This window comes from Diadema antillarum, unplaced genomic scaffold, assembly GCF_040938485.1.
Source record: "Diadema antillarum isolate AM-2024a unplaced genomic scaffold, OU_Dant_1.0 scf00000022, whole genome shotgun sequence".
NCBI classification, from domain to species: Eukaryota; Metazoa; Echinodermata; class Echinoidea; order Diadematoida; family Diadematidae; genus Diadema; species Diadema antillarum.
In genome coordinates this window covers 5,406,921-5,422,954 of record NW_027270911.1, presented here as the reverse complement: position 1 = coordinate 5,422,954, position 16,034 = coordinate 5,406,921, and the positions used below count along the sequence as shown (strand labels likewise).

Genomic DNA, 16,034 nt, shown 5'->3' with positions numbered 1-16,034 from the left:
TTGTTTACTTTCATTCATGGATTAAAAATAGCAAATGTTGTAATTTTACACATCCAGTACCGGAAATGAAATGATCAGAGTGTCAGCTTTCTGGAAATATAAATATCATGACATTGATACAATAATTGCAGGTTTATGTTTATGTTTATGACGATGAAGCCATTGTGAGTGCACGGGAAATCGATAGTATAATGTGTGCATCCTATAGTTTGTTGAAGCGAAACTCGTCACGATAGATACACTTCTACAGCTTTTCAGTTTCGACTGAATTATACAATTGTTGTACATACATGTGGATGTACATGTGAGACTATTATCACAGTCGAATCATCACCCGGCAAGTGTCCAAACCTCCTCAAAAGCTGCAGCAGAAAATCCAAAATCAAGCACTTCGTACAGCTGTAGAAAGCACCCACTGACGCTTCGTGGTTATTCGCGTTATTCCATGTAAACACACATTTTTTTCGATGATTTTTACGATATTGTTGGCGTTCGACTGACAGAACCATCTTGAATTATCGCAGACAGTGTGGCAAAGCATTCTGGAATATGTTGTCAAAAGTTAGAAGGTGAAAGAACTTTGGAATGACGTCGTATGTCAGTTCATTCACTACGGGATATTTCGTATATGATAGCCCCTGCGGCATTCGGACGAACTACAGAATATCCCGTAGGTGGACTGATATGGGTTAAGATTCAACTATATCAACATTTACTCCCTCCTCCCTGTAAGGTTAAGATTCCCCCTCCCCCCCCCCCCCCCCCGCAAAAAAAAAAAGAGAGACACACACACATTTTCATATCTTTTATTTGAAACCCCCAGGGGGCCGTTGCATAAAAGTTACAATTATGGTAACTTTGCCATCCGATGGTAACTTCCATGGAATTCTTGATTTTGATTGGCTGTTGAGTATTGTTGCCATGGTAGTTACCATTGGATGGCAAAGTTACCATAATTGTAACTTTTATGCAACAGGCCCCTGTGTTTTATGAAGAGTTACAATCGATTATATAGTTGATTTCTATTGTAAGTCTATGGCAGCCTGTGTGTCAAGGAAATTTGTAATTGATTATATCTTTTGATAAAACAGGGCCCAGGCCTCATCTATAAGTTATGTTAGTTATAAGAAAGTTTTGGTTAAAACTTGATAAAGAAAATTTGGAGCACATTATTAACCTGTTTCTGATGAGCAGAGATTTATTAATGTCATTTGTGTATTTGTTTGTCTGTGGGTCCATTGTGTGTTTGTCTGTCTGTCAGGTTCACGGACAGAGACCGTGATATTGATTGATTAAATCTTGGAACAGCAGGTTAAGTGTTTCAACACTGAAATTATTGGAATGAAATGTGGGTCAAGTATTTGAATCAATCAAGTATGCTCTCTGACAAAAAAAAAAAAAATTGTCTACTTGATTTGCATTAAAAAAAAAAACTCTATGGGGAGGGTGGATCAGGGGTACACGTCTGTGTGTGTGTGTGTGTGTGTGTGTGTGTGTGTAAAGTGTATCATGTGATGGCATCATAAGAAGCTGTCAATGAAATTGATTGGGCCTTGATGTAACACTGAGACTGACAATGGCTAGGAGTGAGCGAGGTGTCAGTTTGGTGACCCTGCGATATGAAGTTTTTTTGACAGTTGTCATGGCAATCGATAAGGACGTCTGGATGTGAGAATAGATATTCACAACTGCAGATGAGCAGACAGTGCTTCCTGCTTTGATTGAATATTGATGAGATCGACATTCATTTGTACAAAGTGTCATGGAATTTGATGAAATTGTGTGTGTGTGTGTGTGTGTGTGTGTGTGTGTGTGTGTGTGTGTGTGTGTGTGTGTGTGTGTGATGTGTTTTCCAACAGACCATCAAATGACAATCCTATGCTTGCAAACACATTATGTTGTTAGCAATACACTTTCCTATAGAAAAATACAAATTCGATGCCGAACAATTCTGTCATCGGTAAAATGGCAAAGTTGACCAAGAAAAAAAAAATTGGAATTTGATGAAATTGATAGTGAATTTATGCATAGAGTTGATCTAACTGATTTTCTACGTATTGTTTATTTTTCTTCCTGTATCATTTAGATGACTTGTATGAAGTGTTACACCATTTACAGTCTATATTATGTGTGTGTGATTAAATTTTTGAAGTGGATCTAAAATAGTCTATGCTTGCTTGATGTAGCACTACTTCAAGCATGCTTGCTTGATGTATAGGCTGCGGTCACAATCTTGGTAATATGCGTCTTATATCATCCTGTACTGCCAGTAATAGTATTGATTTAATCATCACTGTAATCAAATTTGATGTCATGATTAGAACATTGCTGATTAAACTGATTTATGATAATGATAATAGAAGTTTGGCACGTAACATACATGTATATGTGACCGTGCACCTCAAAACGAACATAAAGTCGCACACACTGATTTTGCATGAGGACTGAAAATAAGTGAAATGGGTCAACCTAGCCGAACTTGATTTTTTTCATATTTTCTGAAAGAGCGGGTCTTCTTTTACATTATGCTAAAATTTGGTATCATAAAACGGGCAGGATAGTGGTTTTTTTTTTTAGCAGTTTATCTCGAACATTTTTGGTAGAATGGTTTGATTAGGTGTGTCTTTAGAATCCCTTTTTCATTTCTGAAAAACCTTGTCCACACTCTTCACTTTCAACTCTAATAACTTTTGAAAGGATAGTGCTACTGCTTTGAAAGTTGGCATTAATTATGGGCAGAATCTGTTAATGAGGCATGCTTAATTTCAGTTTAATCTGATAATCCCTTCATTGTTGTTACTCTGGTGGTTTACTTCCTGTTTTTTATCCCATTCATTGCACAGCCAGCACGGTTTGGTAAAGATTAAGCGCTTGAATAGACACTGTACTTCAGAGCCTCTTTTCTCAGTTCACACTTTTCCTGAGTTTGTGCTTTCTTTCCAATATTTAGATAGGTTAGGAGAGTCCATTTGATTTGAGTTATACATCATTTTAAAGCTTAAAGTCTGCTCTTTCAGAATATGGTCTTAACTAAAAAGTCATGTCTGGCGACTTTTTGTTTGTTTTGAGGTGCAGGGTCACATATCATCAGCTGAGAACTAGAAGGGCTCTATTGCAGTTTTGGGGGATATTGAGTTTTAATAGTAGTATCATGTTGTAGAGCTCATCTCCTCTATATTATGGTGTCAATTTCAAATAATTTTCATTTTCAGTAAAATATAAAAAATCAGAACGACAAAGGCACTATATTACACTGTATTTGGAACAGTGCTTTTAAATCTATTGACTTTTGAATGAATAAACTTTTTTATTTCGTGAAAATTGATTGTTTCATTTTTATTCACACTCAAATCTTTGGAATGATGTAGCGCCCTCCTGGTTCTAAGCTGACAATTTGTCAAAATGAATATAAGAAAAGAACTAAATTCAGATGACTACAGAATTAACAACACATTGATTTATCAGACAAATAAAACAAAACAACACATTGATTTATCAAACAAATAAAACAAAAAAGTGAACTAATACAAAACGATACCAACAAAAACAAACATACAGGATATTTGTCTAAAGTTTGTGATGATGGCACAATTTTTTCTTTATTCAAGATAATGAACACAGTGCATTTTGAATAAGCTGCTTATATATTTGGTCATAAAGATTTCATTGTGTAAATGGTCTTCAGTTTTGTGCTCAAAAAAATTGTAATTTTGTCATTATTGTCATCTACATAATACACTAATTGCTATTCACTCCTGTACATTTGAATACACACACACACACACACACACACACACACACACACACACACACACACACACACACACACACATACCGGCATACATACACATGAAACACACACATGCTCTCAGCTCTAGGCATCCCTCAAGCACCTCAACAAATGTTTGAAATGCATTTTCTTCGTAGCAAGGAATTGAACTTCTTCATATGTGTTTATGTATTTTACTCTTTTATATACAACAAATTATAATTTTGTGATTGTATTTGCAGTACAGGTATGGGACAGTTTTGTTATATTCATGATATGTATGCATGTCTTTTATGTACAATTGGGAGCAATTGAGCAATATCATTGCTGGAAGTCACAATTTCAATAAACCATGAATACAGAAGATAATTTTCATATCACCATTGGATAAATCATTAACAATTGTTGCTGTCATGATCTATCATTGATGTTTTATTGTTGTTTGGTTACCTTTCATCTTTCTTCTGGTGCCCAGGGCAGCCCAGGGGGGCCACCTGGGTGTGGTCAATTTCCTCGTGGAGAGGGGGGCCGATGGACGCCCCAACCAGGACACCAAGATGTCCGCCCTCTACGCGGCCTGCCAGCATGGCCACCGTGATGTGGCCGAGACGCTGTTGAAGGTGAGTGGTTGTGTCCATGAGGTGAAGGGCAGCCCCAGAGGCCCGAATTCACGAAGGTGGTACAAATGAAACCATGGTTTGAACCATGGACAAAAACTATGGAGCACCAAGTGTCGCTCGGAATATTTCATTACGAAATTGGTCATTTCATCGACAAAATGACCGTTTTGTTAACGTAATTAACATCTCGTGGACGAAATGTTCATTTAGTTACAAAATTTCATTTCGTTACAAAATAATCATTTAATCGACGAAATGACTGATTTCGTTACAAAATATTCCATGTGACACTTGGCGCTCCATGGTTTAAACCATGGTTTCATTTGTACCACCTTTGTGAATTCGGGCCAGAGTGTTCTAGGAAAGCCTTACATGTATGATTTCTAATGATATAGATATATAGCATAATTATACTTAAATTGGCAACATATTTCACTTACTGCTATAGGAAGCCTCATGATTTTTAGAGATATTGATAAAGATATATAGCATATACTTAAATTGGCAACATATTTCACCCACTGTTCTAGGAAGCCTCATTCAGTGATTTCTAATAATGTATATACATAGCATATACTTAAATTGGCAACATATTTCAGTGATTTTGATACCTGTTTTTCCCTATCATATAGAAAAACATTTGCAAATTTTTGCCTTGATTGTGTACATATGGAGCACATCTAACCAGTTTTATCTATCTTTCTTTCTTCTGCCAGTGTAAGATATCTGAGTGGCCAATTTGATGATTGATCAAAGAAGATAACTTTTGCAGCAAATTTCTTCCTGGACTTGATGGGTTTACTCAGTTAGAATAATGCAAATATTGGGAATTCTTGCTCATTTTCCTTTCTATATTGCTTGTATCTTCAGAATTAAGATGAAGGGTTGTGCTTGATCAGGTAAATTTTTACACTGCTGCCAGTCTGTCGATGATGTCACTTAATGGCGCTTCCCTGAACGAGTTCATGTCCTGACCGCACGCACTGTCAATCTTGACCTCGAGCAAATCCTTTGACCATCTGAGGCCCCCAGCAGCTCATCACCAGACCTTGAGCAAATCAGGGCTCCTCCCTCTCTGGTCTAGCTATGACGAACGTCCCTGCCCTTCCATTTTCACACCTCCACAAACGATCTTCTCTATACTGTGTATTCTAAATATAATCAGTACGTGTGTTAGTCATTGATTGACCCAGTTGAAACAGATGGGATCCGAGATTCCCGGCAATAATAGACGAAGATTCCCATGCACAGTAATGAAAGGTGTTTGAGATGTGCAGAACAGTGTGCACACACAATGCCTAATAGTATAATATCTCACCATGGTTGTGTGGTCATGTGGGTGGAGACAAACTTTTAGGTTTTGATAATCATCAGTCTGTTTTGCATACTGTAGCCATGCCTTTTAAGAATTGCGTGGCCATAGGTATATGTGGTATGGTTTGTTTGTTAATTTGTTGTTGTTATTATTATCATAAATGAGGTTTGTTGATGTTGTTTTGTGACTTGATTTTGTTGTTATGAGGACCAGAAATATGATTCTGTTGATAGTGATCACTTTGGTAGGAATTATCAACATTATTTTATAATGATAACATTAAAGTTCTTGAATTTCTGCAGTATGGTTCAGATGTTGCATTGGGTTAATGTATCACACAGTACCAGCAGGTTCATGCAATTATACAGTGTGAGCAGATGAACAGTCCACTGGAACTTTACCCAGGGATGCAATTAAAAAAAAAAAAAAATGGGGGGGGGGGGAGCAATTCTGCAGGAGACTGGGTGCCAAAATTTGATCATGACATCTTTGTAATAGTGTCACTGGACAAATTCTCCACCTTCGTCCACCCTCTGGCATTGGGTATTTTGACAAAGATCCAAGTCTTACTAGCTAGTCCTTGTAGGTCTACTGCATAAACTGGTTGACGGGAGGGCATACCGTATGTCCCCCCAAAAAATACAATGGTACCCTCCGCAGCGATATCTTGAAAAATAGTGAATCAATCCAAATACAATTTTAGGTTATGAAACTATAACTCATTGCCCACATCTTACAGAAAACCCCATTTGATTTGCTTCAGTGGTCAAAGAGAAATGAGGAATTTTGTCGAGCATGTCAGAAATCTCTTCCCTCCAAGTTCTGTCTATTAATTGTGTTCACACATTAATTTGCATTTCCAAGAGCATCCAAGTGCTAAACTGGGAAGAATCAGACTCATGACATGCTTTACAACAATCCACATTTTTCTGTGACTGCTTAACCAAATTGAATGGGGTTTTCTGCAAAATAGAGCTGAGATGTTATATCTTAAGACCCTGAAGTAGCATTTAGACAGTTTAATCATATTGGGTGTTATCAATGCGAAAAGTGGATTGCAATTTTTTTTGGACATACTGCTGTACATGTGCTATCTTTACACTCATTTTGAGGGCATGCCAATGGAAGGGATTTTATCTAATGAGCCGTGCAAAAGTCTCATGACGAGACGAGAAATCAGTTTTGGAAGAGACCGGCCCCTCGAGCTAGCTGCGATAATGTAATAAATGCTGACTTTGTTATCGCAGGCATCAGGCAGTGTCTCTATGCGGCCGGGGGACTATAGGAACCGCTATTTTTGGCAGATGACAAGACCCATGACTACAAGTCAGGACTTTTAATTTAAAGCGTTCCCCAATTAGCTTTTCCAACGTTTAGTCACATTCTGCATGCCCTGCCAGTTGATGTCAGCACAATGTGTGACACAAAAAGAGGAATTTAGAAAGTACGCACTCATGCATACGTCCAAGCAGTATAATCAGAAAAAAAAAAACTATAATTAAAAAAAAAGCCATGTTAAGGTAACCCATTGGACATCGCATCATGCTGTAGTGGTTATACTCAAGCCATCTCTTAATTTTTTTCACGTTTTGTGGAAAATCTCCCTTGCTCTGTCATATGTCATGACTGTGCTCTCAATGCAAATAGCTTTCTGGTTTGGGATAACATTCAACTTCCCCTCTGTGGAGCAGTCAGTTCTCCTGGGGGCCTCCTTTCCCACCCCATCAGACCCCGCACCCCATCCCATTCCCACCCTTCTCCCGCCTGCTCCTTTGTCTCATATTTACCCCCCCCCCCCCCCCTTTTCTTCTTGAATATAAAACTTTGTAGCAAGAGCTACACATTTGCCGGGTACAATGTTAAAAATTTGCAGAGATGTTGAGCAAAGTTGATAGTACAGCTTTCAGCACTCTCCCCCAACAAGGAAAGTACAGTCATGTACCATTGAACTTTCAGACGATCGATGCATAAGGACACAGCAGGACTTGCCACAAGTTAACAGTCATATGAATCTTAATACCAAAAGTATCCAAATTAGCAATAATGAACTATGGTGGTGCACTGGATCACTTCAAACAAAATTTGAAAACCTTCTTATTCTAGAATCCCTATATAAGTGCACTGGACTTGTACTGTCACTGCCTGACAATTTGTAGATAATTTTATCCCATATGGCGACCAGGGATGACATCTCATTGCGCTTTGTATCCAGTGGAAAAGGCACTCTAAAGAATCAATTATTATCATTATCAGTATCATTATCACCATCATTATTATTATTGTTATTATTATTATTATTATTATTATTATATAGCAGCATATTATACAGGAAGACATGCAGTATAACAACATCATTTCTTTCTGAGACTCACATCAGAGTTGATATTTGTAGTTCGTAGAATTTGTAGATTTGATACATTCATTTTATACCACACCTCATTTTCACACATGCTCTTCTGAGAACCAAATGTAGGATGCAAACTTGTGAAAGCAAAACTTTACAAACTCTCATGCTAGTATCCCATTTACTCTCATGCTGTTATTGAAAGCATTTGAGCAAAACTTTTCCTAAGATCGGTTTAACAATGGAGCAATTTTCATTTTCGGGGTCAATATCAAAGGCACTTTGAAATGTGTGGTATTATATCGAAACTAAAGGTAGAAGTGAAGAGTCCCTCACTAAAGTGTAACTTAATAGGTCAATCATAATCTCATTCAATAAACCCTTTCTGTCCCAGGGACTTTTCAGAGTGAGTATGACAATGTGGGGTTTCTGAGTCAATCACACTTAAAGCACAAGAAGGGTTAAATACTAAAGTGAAAGCAAAATGTCATCCTACCTCTTCTAAACATCCTATACAAATTTAGTCAATGACCCCATAATTATGTAATTGTATACCTGCAATCTCGTAATTATGGGAGTCATCAACCAAAACTGTATATCAGTATCACTTTATAACTGTGGTTAAATTATAATGAATTCCTGCTTATTCTTAACCCGTTAAGGACGAGTCCCGAGTACACTCGGGCAGGTGTCTATGAGAAATGCGTGTTGTAGCAAAATCAAACCGTCCTCAACAGGTTAAATGCATCTTTAGTTGTTGATGTTTTTTTTTTTTTTTAGTTCCTTAGTAAAGTCAATATTTTCAGTCACACTACTTGTACTTGAGTGTTCGGTTCTGATATCATATCGTATACTACGCATACCAGTAGCTGATGACACAGCCCAGGAACATACGAAATGTTCTACCCGAAGATTTTAAAATAGTACATGGGTGACTATAAATGCCACGACTTCATCTGTGGACTTGTGACCTCCCCAAAATAGCAATATTAGACCATGAATTTAGAACTCTCATATATTCCACACAACTATACAGTCATCATTTGTCATATATCACATTGGTTTAGTCAAAGCACTTTATAGAAGATCAGGGGCGGATCCAGGAATTCCGTAAAGAGGGGGCGCGTTTACAAAATTAAAGGGGGGGGCGCACGCACCCCTCCCCCCATTTTTTTTCTTTTTATTTCTTTTGTTTCAACAAAAAATAAAGGGGGGGGGGGGCGTGCGCCGGTTGCGGTCCTCCCTGGATCCGCCCCTGAAGATGATGCATGTCTTTGATTGTTGTTCTTGTTCTTGTTTTTCCTGCAGTAGCCATACTTACAAGTGTACTTTATACCTTCTTGATGCATACTTGTAGTGTACTTGCTTAATATACATGTGTAGTAGTGAATCTGGCCTAAATTTTTCCTTAAGACCATGTTTGGAAGAATACTGTATTTTGTATTAGCATTTTGTTGATAATATCATTATCAAAATCATATTCACAAAGAAATACTTAAGTACACACACACACACATGTGCGCTTGATCATTATTATTGTAAATGTGTACATGCAAAGGAAAAATTTATACAGGTTCATACAAGCAAAAAGGGTTATAAGCAAAGGCCTTCAGCCATGTACACATAAAAGTCTTACGATAAATTGTTAACTGTGAAACACAATATCTTCACGGCATGAAATTTTCGCGAATTGGAGCCAATGGCCTTTTTCGCGGCATGAAATTTTTGTGAGTTGCCTCTAACAGTCAATGCATATAGTGTAGACAAGAACTTTTGTGTGCATTTTAATTTCGCGAATCTTGGCTCTCGCAAAATTCACAGAATTAAAATGCACATGAACATTCCTCGTTTTACAGTACCTTGATCACTTTGATCAGACTTAAATAATTCTGCTTCGATCATCACACAATATACATGAAAAACAATTTCGTAAAGAGAGAACATTACGTAAACAAACAAACACACACACTTTCAAACATCCTTGGAATTTAGAGAGCATTTTAAAAGAAAGTGCCAGGATGTGATTTAGTCTCAACCCTGGACAATGACATTCTCCAAAGTGCATCCTGCATCGCTATTACTGGACAGGTGCTCTTATTACTTGTTTGGATAAAAGCATGTTATAACAACGCTTCAGTTTCAAATTCCGAAACAGTAATGTCAGTATGGTTTTCTGTAAGGTCATTGTGAGCAGTAAGTGCATAGCAGTGAAAGTTGCAGAAACTTTATTGGCAGTGGTACAATTATGGTGATCAATATCCTTATCCTACAAACTGTCTTCCACACAGAATAACACATCAGCATACAGAGTTATCAAGTCCTAAAACCGGTTGTGTAATGAAACAATATCATTCTGCACAGTCCCATGTCATGGATCAGAAGATATTTCTGTCGCAAAGTCATCAAAAATGTCACCGTCCTTGAAATTGATATCAGAACTAACAAGTAAGCGTGACTTCTACTCTTGATATTTATTTGGTTCAAAAATATGGAACTTTAGACAATGATGTTTAGGTTTCCATGGTAACAGAGGAAATGGGTGGAAGTGTGACATGCTTTTGTTTCCCAGCTGGATAATACCATTCGATCTCTGAGATCGAGAGAGCACTTTTGGACTAGTCTATTTTGTAGGAAGATTACTAAAATTAGATGACAGACCGTCATTCCATTCATATAGTATTATCATTCTGCTTCTGAAAATAGTGTGAGTTGTTTATGCTCAACCTTTAGATTTAGTAGAAAGTTTGTTTTGTCTGGCTTTTAAGCAATATTAAGAGTTTGTGAAATTTTTGAATGCCCCGCCCCCTCTGTCATGACCTGGTGTATTGCTACCTGCACTAGATAATGAAATATTCTCAGGTATTCCTGCTGTTGTTGATGTTGTTTTTGTGTGATTAGGTGGTGTTGGTGTTGTGGGGGGGGGGGGGTGGATATTTGATTTGTATCCCAAAAGCCTTAAGTAGGTCACAGTGTCTTCTACCAATGGTGTAGGATGATTTCCTGTAACACCATCCCGGCATTCTACTCCGCGCTAACTTGGCATCATGATACATGTATGATACTTCAGAGGGTAGTCTTATATAGGTGTATTCTACTGGACATTCTCGTCACAATTCTTCCCAGATCGGCAGATCGACCAAGCCACTCAGTCAGCCACACTGTCAGGACATAGTCAATCTCACATATTCAAAGTATGCATGAATTAATGTGTTGCTTGGATAGGTTGCTCCCTGCTGGTAGTGCTCCAAACAGGGCATCCCAGATAAGAGTAAGTGTACGAGATGTTTTGTGATTTTGCTTTGAAGATCAAAATGTTCCTGCGAGAAGTGTGTCCATTTCACCCCTTTCCTTAATTATAAATCAGATGGCTGCTGATGGAGCATATTGTTGGTGTTCTTTTAAATTGCTTTCGATAATATAATGATTTTGATAGAAAGTAGTGTGTTTGTAACGTAACTCAAGCAGATATTTGGTGATTTTATCTCAAGATCTTTTGTGTGAAAGCCAATATTAAAAGATCATTCTCTGGACTGATAATCCTCTTATATCATTTCTCTCCCCCCCCCCCCCCCCCCGAACATTGGCAGGGAATCTGTGTTCCAGACCTTCTTGATCATCACGCCCCTCCCCCGGCCAAGCATACGATTCTGTGAAATAAATCAAATATAAGCCAGTACCACCTCTGATCCATTTTGGCTGTATTCATTTTCCTGTGTACTTACCTGTTCTTGGCTTTTGTCTCCCCCCCCCCCCCCCCACACACACACACACTTTCCGACTTGCCCGTATTTTCTGCAGCGGTTTCCCAGCATGGCCAGCGAGCAGACACAAGACATGGAGCTACCCCTCCATGCCGCAGCTAAGGAAGGCCATGCCAGCCTCGTCAAGCTGCTCCTCGAGTTTGACTACAAGACGGCGGTCGAGGAATCGGTGAGTGCATCGAAAATTCATCGATCATCCCTCTCTTCGAGTCATGTTATTTTTGTACCACGGAAGTTGCTTTCAACCTCTTCTCAAGAACACATATCACACACTGTGTTTTACTCAGCGTATCAGTGAATTTTCCAAACATTTGATCGTCTAGGTGACCAATAGTGTATTCAGAATGATGCATTAGCTATCTTTTTTTTCGGGGGGGGGGGGGGAAGGGTAGATGGATCAGTCTAAGAGTTCTAGACTCGGTTTATCTGTTCAAATCAAGCATGCTTGAAATCTAGTTTGCATATTATTATGCATTTAGTAATCACTGTGTTGGACAACACTTGGGTAAGCTGTCTGGTTGTTAGGGAGCAACCCTTATAAGAGCATGCAGTTGTTGCATAAAAGTTTAAAAGGCAGAGAGAAAGTAGCCAAATTTTGTATTTTCCCATTGCTATAAAGAGAAAAGATTAAATTGATGGCAAAGGGTGTCAAGTGTCATGTTTGTAGCAAAGATGCATTGGTTTTAATTTTGCAATGAGTGGATCAGAACTTGCAACAGTCTAGTGATATGCCCATGGAAAAACTGAGTAACTTGATGGTTACTCATATGGTTTACTACAAAATAATATGCCTGCCAAATATTTGGTTTGCACAGTGTAGTTGTTAAATACAAAAGAGGTGTTGTATCAGGGGTGCACATGTCATATGTTTGTGAAAGGCATTAATTTTCTAAGTTTCTAGTTGAATTCCCCTCCCCACTAAAAAGTTATTTTTATAGTGGTAATGTGTTTGTGAGCAACCCTGCCACTCTTCAAGAGTATTAGGCCTACTGTCTTTACGTATCATCAAATCTTTGTGAAATTAAAATAAAGATAGTATTAAACTGTTACGCTGCATTATATACCAATGGATGTATCTTGCTATTTATTGTATTTCAGAGTATCTGCGAGACTGACCTGGGCACGTCAAGCATAACATTCAAATCCTACAAGGGCAACCTGCCATTCTACATCAACCAGAGGAATATCAATGGACAGACTGCTCTGTACTTGGCTTGTACAGCTGGCCATGCTGAGGTGGTGAGAATCCTGCTTGAGTATCAGCCGTCTGGTGCAGCGAGGCATTCCTACGCCACACTCAAGAAGAAGTCCTACGTCGACGTGGACTGCTACACCGTGCTGGGCCAGACCCCGCTCCACAGCGCGGTCATGAAAGGGGACGCTGAGATCGTTGCACTGCTGCTGCGGTACGGGGCGGACGTGAACCTGCCCATCAAGTCCATACAGTGCCTCTTCGACTCGGACCAGGCGAGGGACTCGCGGAAGGTCACAGAGAAAATGTACTTTGCGGAAGAGGACTCCTCCCTGCTCTACGAGGCTTGCAGTGCAGCTGAGCACAACATTGACATTATCAACATGCTCCTCAGGCAAGGAGCGAGAGATGTGGATGACAAAGCTTTGATGGCAGCGACGTTAGCTGTTCACAACGACATAAAGACTAGCATCCTTGCACACACCGGAGTGCATCCGGATCCAGATTTCCTTATAGGAGAAAAACCCTTGAGCAAGTTCAAATCTTACTTTTTAGAGTGTTCACAGAACAGCAGTGTGGATCTTGATGATTCAGTTGCGAGGTCGGGGAGAGGGTCGCGAGACACGCCAACGATGCAGCGGTCAAAGTGTTCCAGGGAGGATTCCAAGAGAGGGGAGCATCGGAAAGGTGGGACTCCTGATCGGCGGAAAACGGTGGCGAGCATTAAACGCACTGTCAGTTCACATGGTACTTTTGACACAGCAGTCACCATCGACTGGCACGACCACAACCTGACAGACGTGAACGTGGAGTGGCTTGTGGAAGCCGGTTTCCGGCACAATCCTGCCCTCAGACATTACCCGACACCGGAGACGGGTATTCACGATGTGGTGGGTACTATCACGAGGATAGACATATCGGACAACAGTCTCAGTAAGCTACCACTCATCGTGTTTCAACTTCCTTCTCTACAGCAGCTCAATGCCAGCAAGAATAAGATCAGCAGACTTCCGGATGGAACTGTTTCGCACGACACCACAACTGGTGACTGTGAGATTGACCCCGCGGAATGTGAGTCGAAAGATCGATGGAATGCTCCCCTACTGAAACGGGTCTACCTGGAGCACAATCGCATCGCTTCCGTTCCTCCGGACCTTTTCCTTCTGTCCAGTCTGGAACAACTGTGCCTTCAGAACAACAGACTGACTTCCATGCCATTTGAAATGTGGATGGCTCCAAAACTGAGGACGCTAAACTTAAGCAAGAATGAAATTGAAGAGTTGCCAAGTTTTCAGACAGATCCAACAGGCACGCTCAACATCAGTTGCCATGGTGATCCACACATGGTCGATGATGCCTCTGGCGGAGTCAACAAGCGGACTAGCCTGGTGTCTCTGCCAGCATCCCTCCATCCAGAGCTGAAGCACGACTCATCTGGAGGCAAGGGAATCAAGTCGCGCAGTAGTCCTACATTGGATGAAACTGGCCTGGAGAGTCAGCCCTCACCCATCAGGAGCATGAAGCGGCAGCCTTCATCTGGGACGATGTCATCGCCAGAGTCAGAGGGTGCCGAGTCGGGATCACACACACCCCAGCGAAGGTACTCTTTTATCAACATGAAGCGGCATCGGCTCTGCAGCATGGGCACCTACGACGTGGCACACGAAGAAGAGGAAAACCTCAACGCTGATGAGCTCAGTTCACTTGAAGTACTTGATCTGTCCCACAACAGACTCCAGAGGATCCCCTCCGGATTACCTTGTCTTACCCCAAAGCTCAACAAGTTGCTCCTCTCGCACAACAAAATAACTGATTTCTGTGCAATTAGCAAGCTACCCGCAGGCCTCACGGATCTGGAGCTTGCCTTCAATCGGATCAAACAGATCTCCATGGTAGCACCTCGTACCTCACTGCGAGGCAAAAACACATCGTCCAGGATCATTCGGGCCACTTCCACAGTGGAGAATCCCCAATCCAATGCCAACGAGTCCTGCTACAGTCCAAAGTCCTCGTGCCACCATGGACACTATGCCCCTCTCGTGTCCCCAACGGGGTCAAGGCGGAGGAGCCGAGAGTCTGTGATGATTCCGGGTCTGTCGGTGTCTGCCACCAGCCTCCTGCAGGTCTGCAAGCACCGCCGGCACCGGGTTCTCGCCAACCTCAGGACCTTGGATCTGGCGAACAACCAGCTGACACGGATGGAGCTCATCTCCAGGACGGTCCTGGACATGCCCAGGAGTGGAACGGACGACGACGACAGCGACGACCCGACGGTGGTGGCAATACATGGGAAGGACAACACTGATGATCCAGATGTGAGTTCTGTATGTATGCTGTTTCATTGTTTGTTCTGCCTGCACCTCTGAAAATTTATCTCCACTTAATGTATCTGCTGTGGCCTGCATCACAAAACCAACAAAAAGTTTTAACTTTTCTTTTTTTTTCAAGCTAAAGATCAATATGTTGAAGAGGGGATTCTCTTTTCTAAAATGATAAATGACCCATTGAAAATGGATGTCCATAACCCATAGCTGGATGTGAAACATGAAGGAATGCTACATTTGAGAAAAAGGCTTTGTAGTAAACTTTTTTGTTAAAGTGCATAAAATTGCCCTTTAATATGTGTGGAACATAAAAGGGATTAAATAATCCATAGCAACGACTGTAAAGGGATTGTCAGATTAGTCTGAAATTTTGCATAATCGTAACGGCATTCTATTCATGAATGTGTCCATATGTGACAGATACTACATTAAACCATTGAGGACGAGTCCCGAGTATACTTGGACAAGCGTCTATGGGAAATGCGTGTTGTAGCAAAATCAAACCGTCCTCAACAGGTTAAAAGCTCTTGTAGGGTTTCCATTCACGCTGTCACAAAGGTGTACTAGTACCTAATTTGGTAGAAAATGTGTAAACCAACTGAATCTAGAAATCAAAAAGAGTGACCTATACTTGCTTTTGTCCCCCCCCCCCCCCCTATATGGCTGACATTAATTACAGTGTTGTGAAACCGAATATGTCGATCGGAAA

General features: G+C 40.4%; 1 protein-coding gene across 1 annotated transcript in view; it reads left to right on the top strand.

Moving 5' to 3' along the window:
* LOC139731538 (leucine-rich repeat serine/threonine-protein kinase 1-like) overlaps positions 1-16,034 on the top strand; it is a 91,092-nt gene that overhangs the window by 51,460 nt on the left and 23,598 nt on the right. The window contains exons 4-6 of the mRNA XM_071642426.1: positions 4,245-4,389; positions 11,847-11,978; positions 12,908-15,316. Of these exons, the coding sequence (XP_071498527.1) occupies positions 4,245-4,389; positions 11,847-11,978; positions 12,908-15,316 (2,686 nt within the window). The remainder of the gene's footprint in view (positions 1-4,244; positions 4,390-11,846; positions 11,979-12,907; positions 15,317-16,034) is intronic.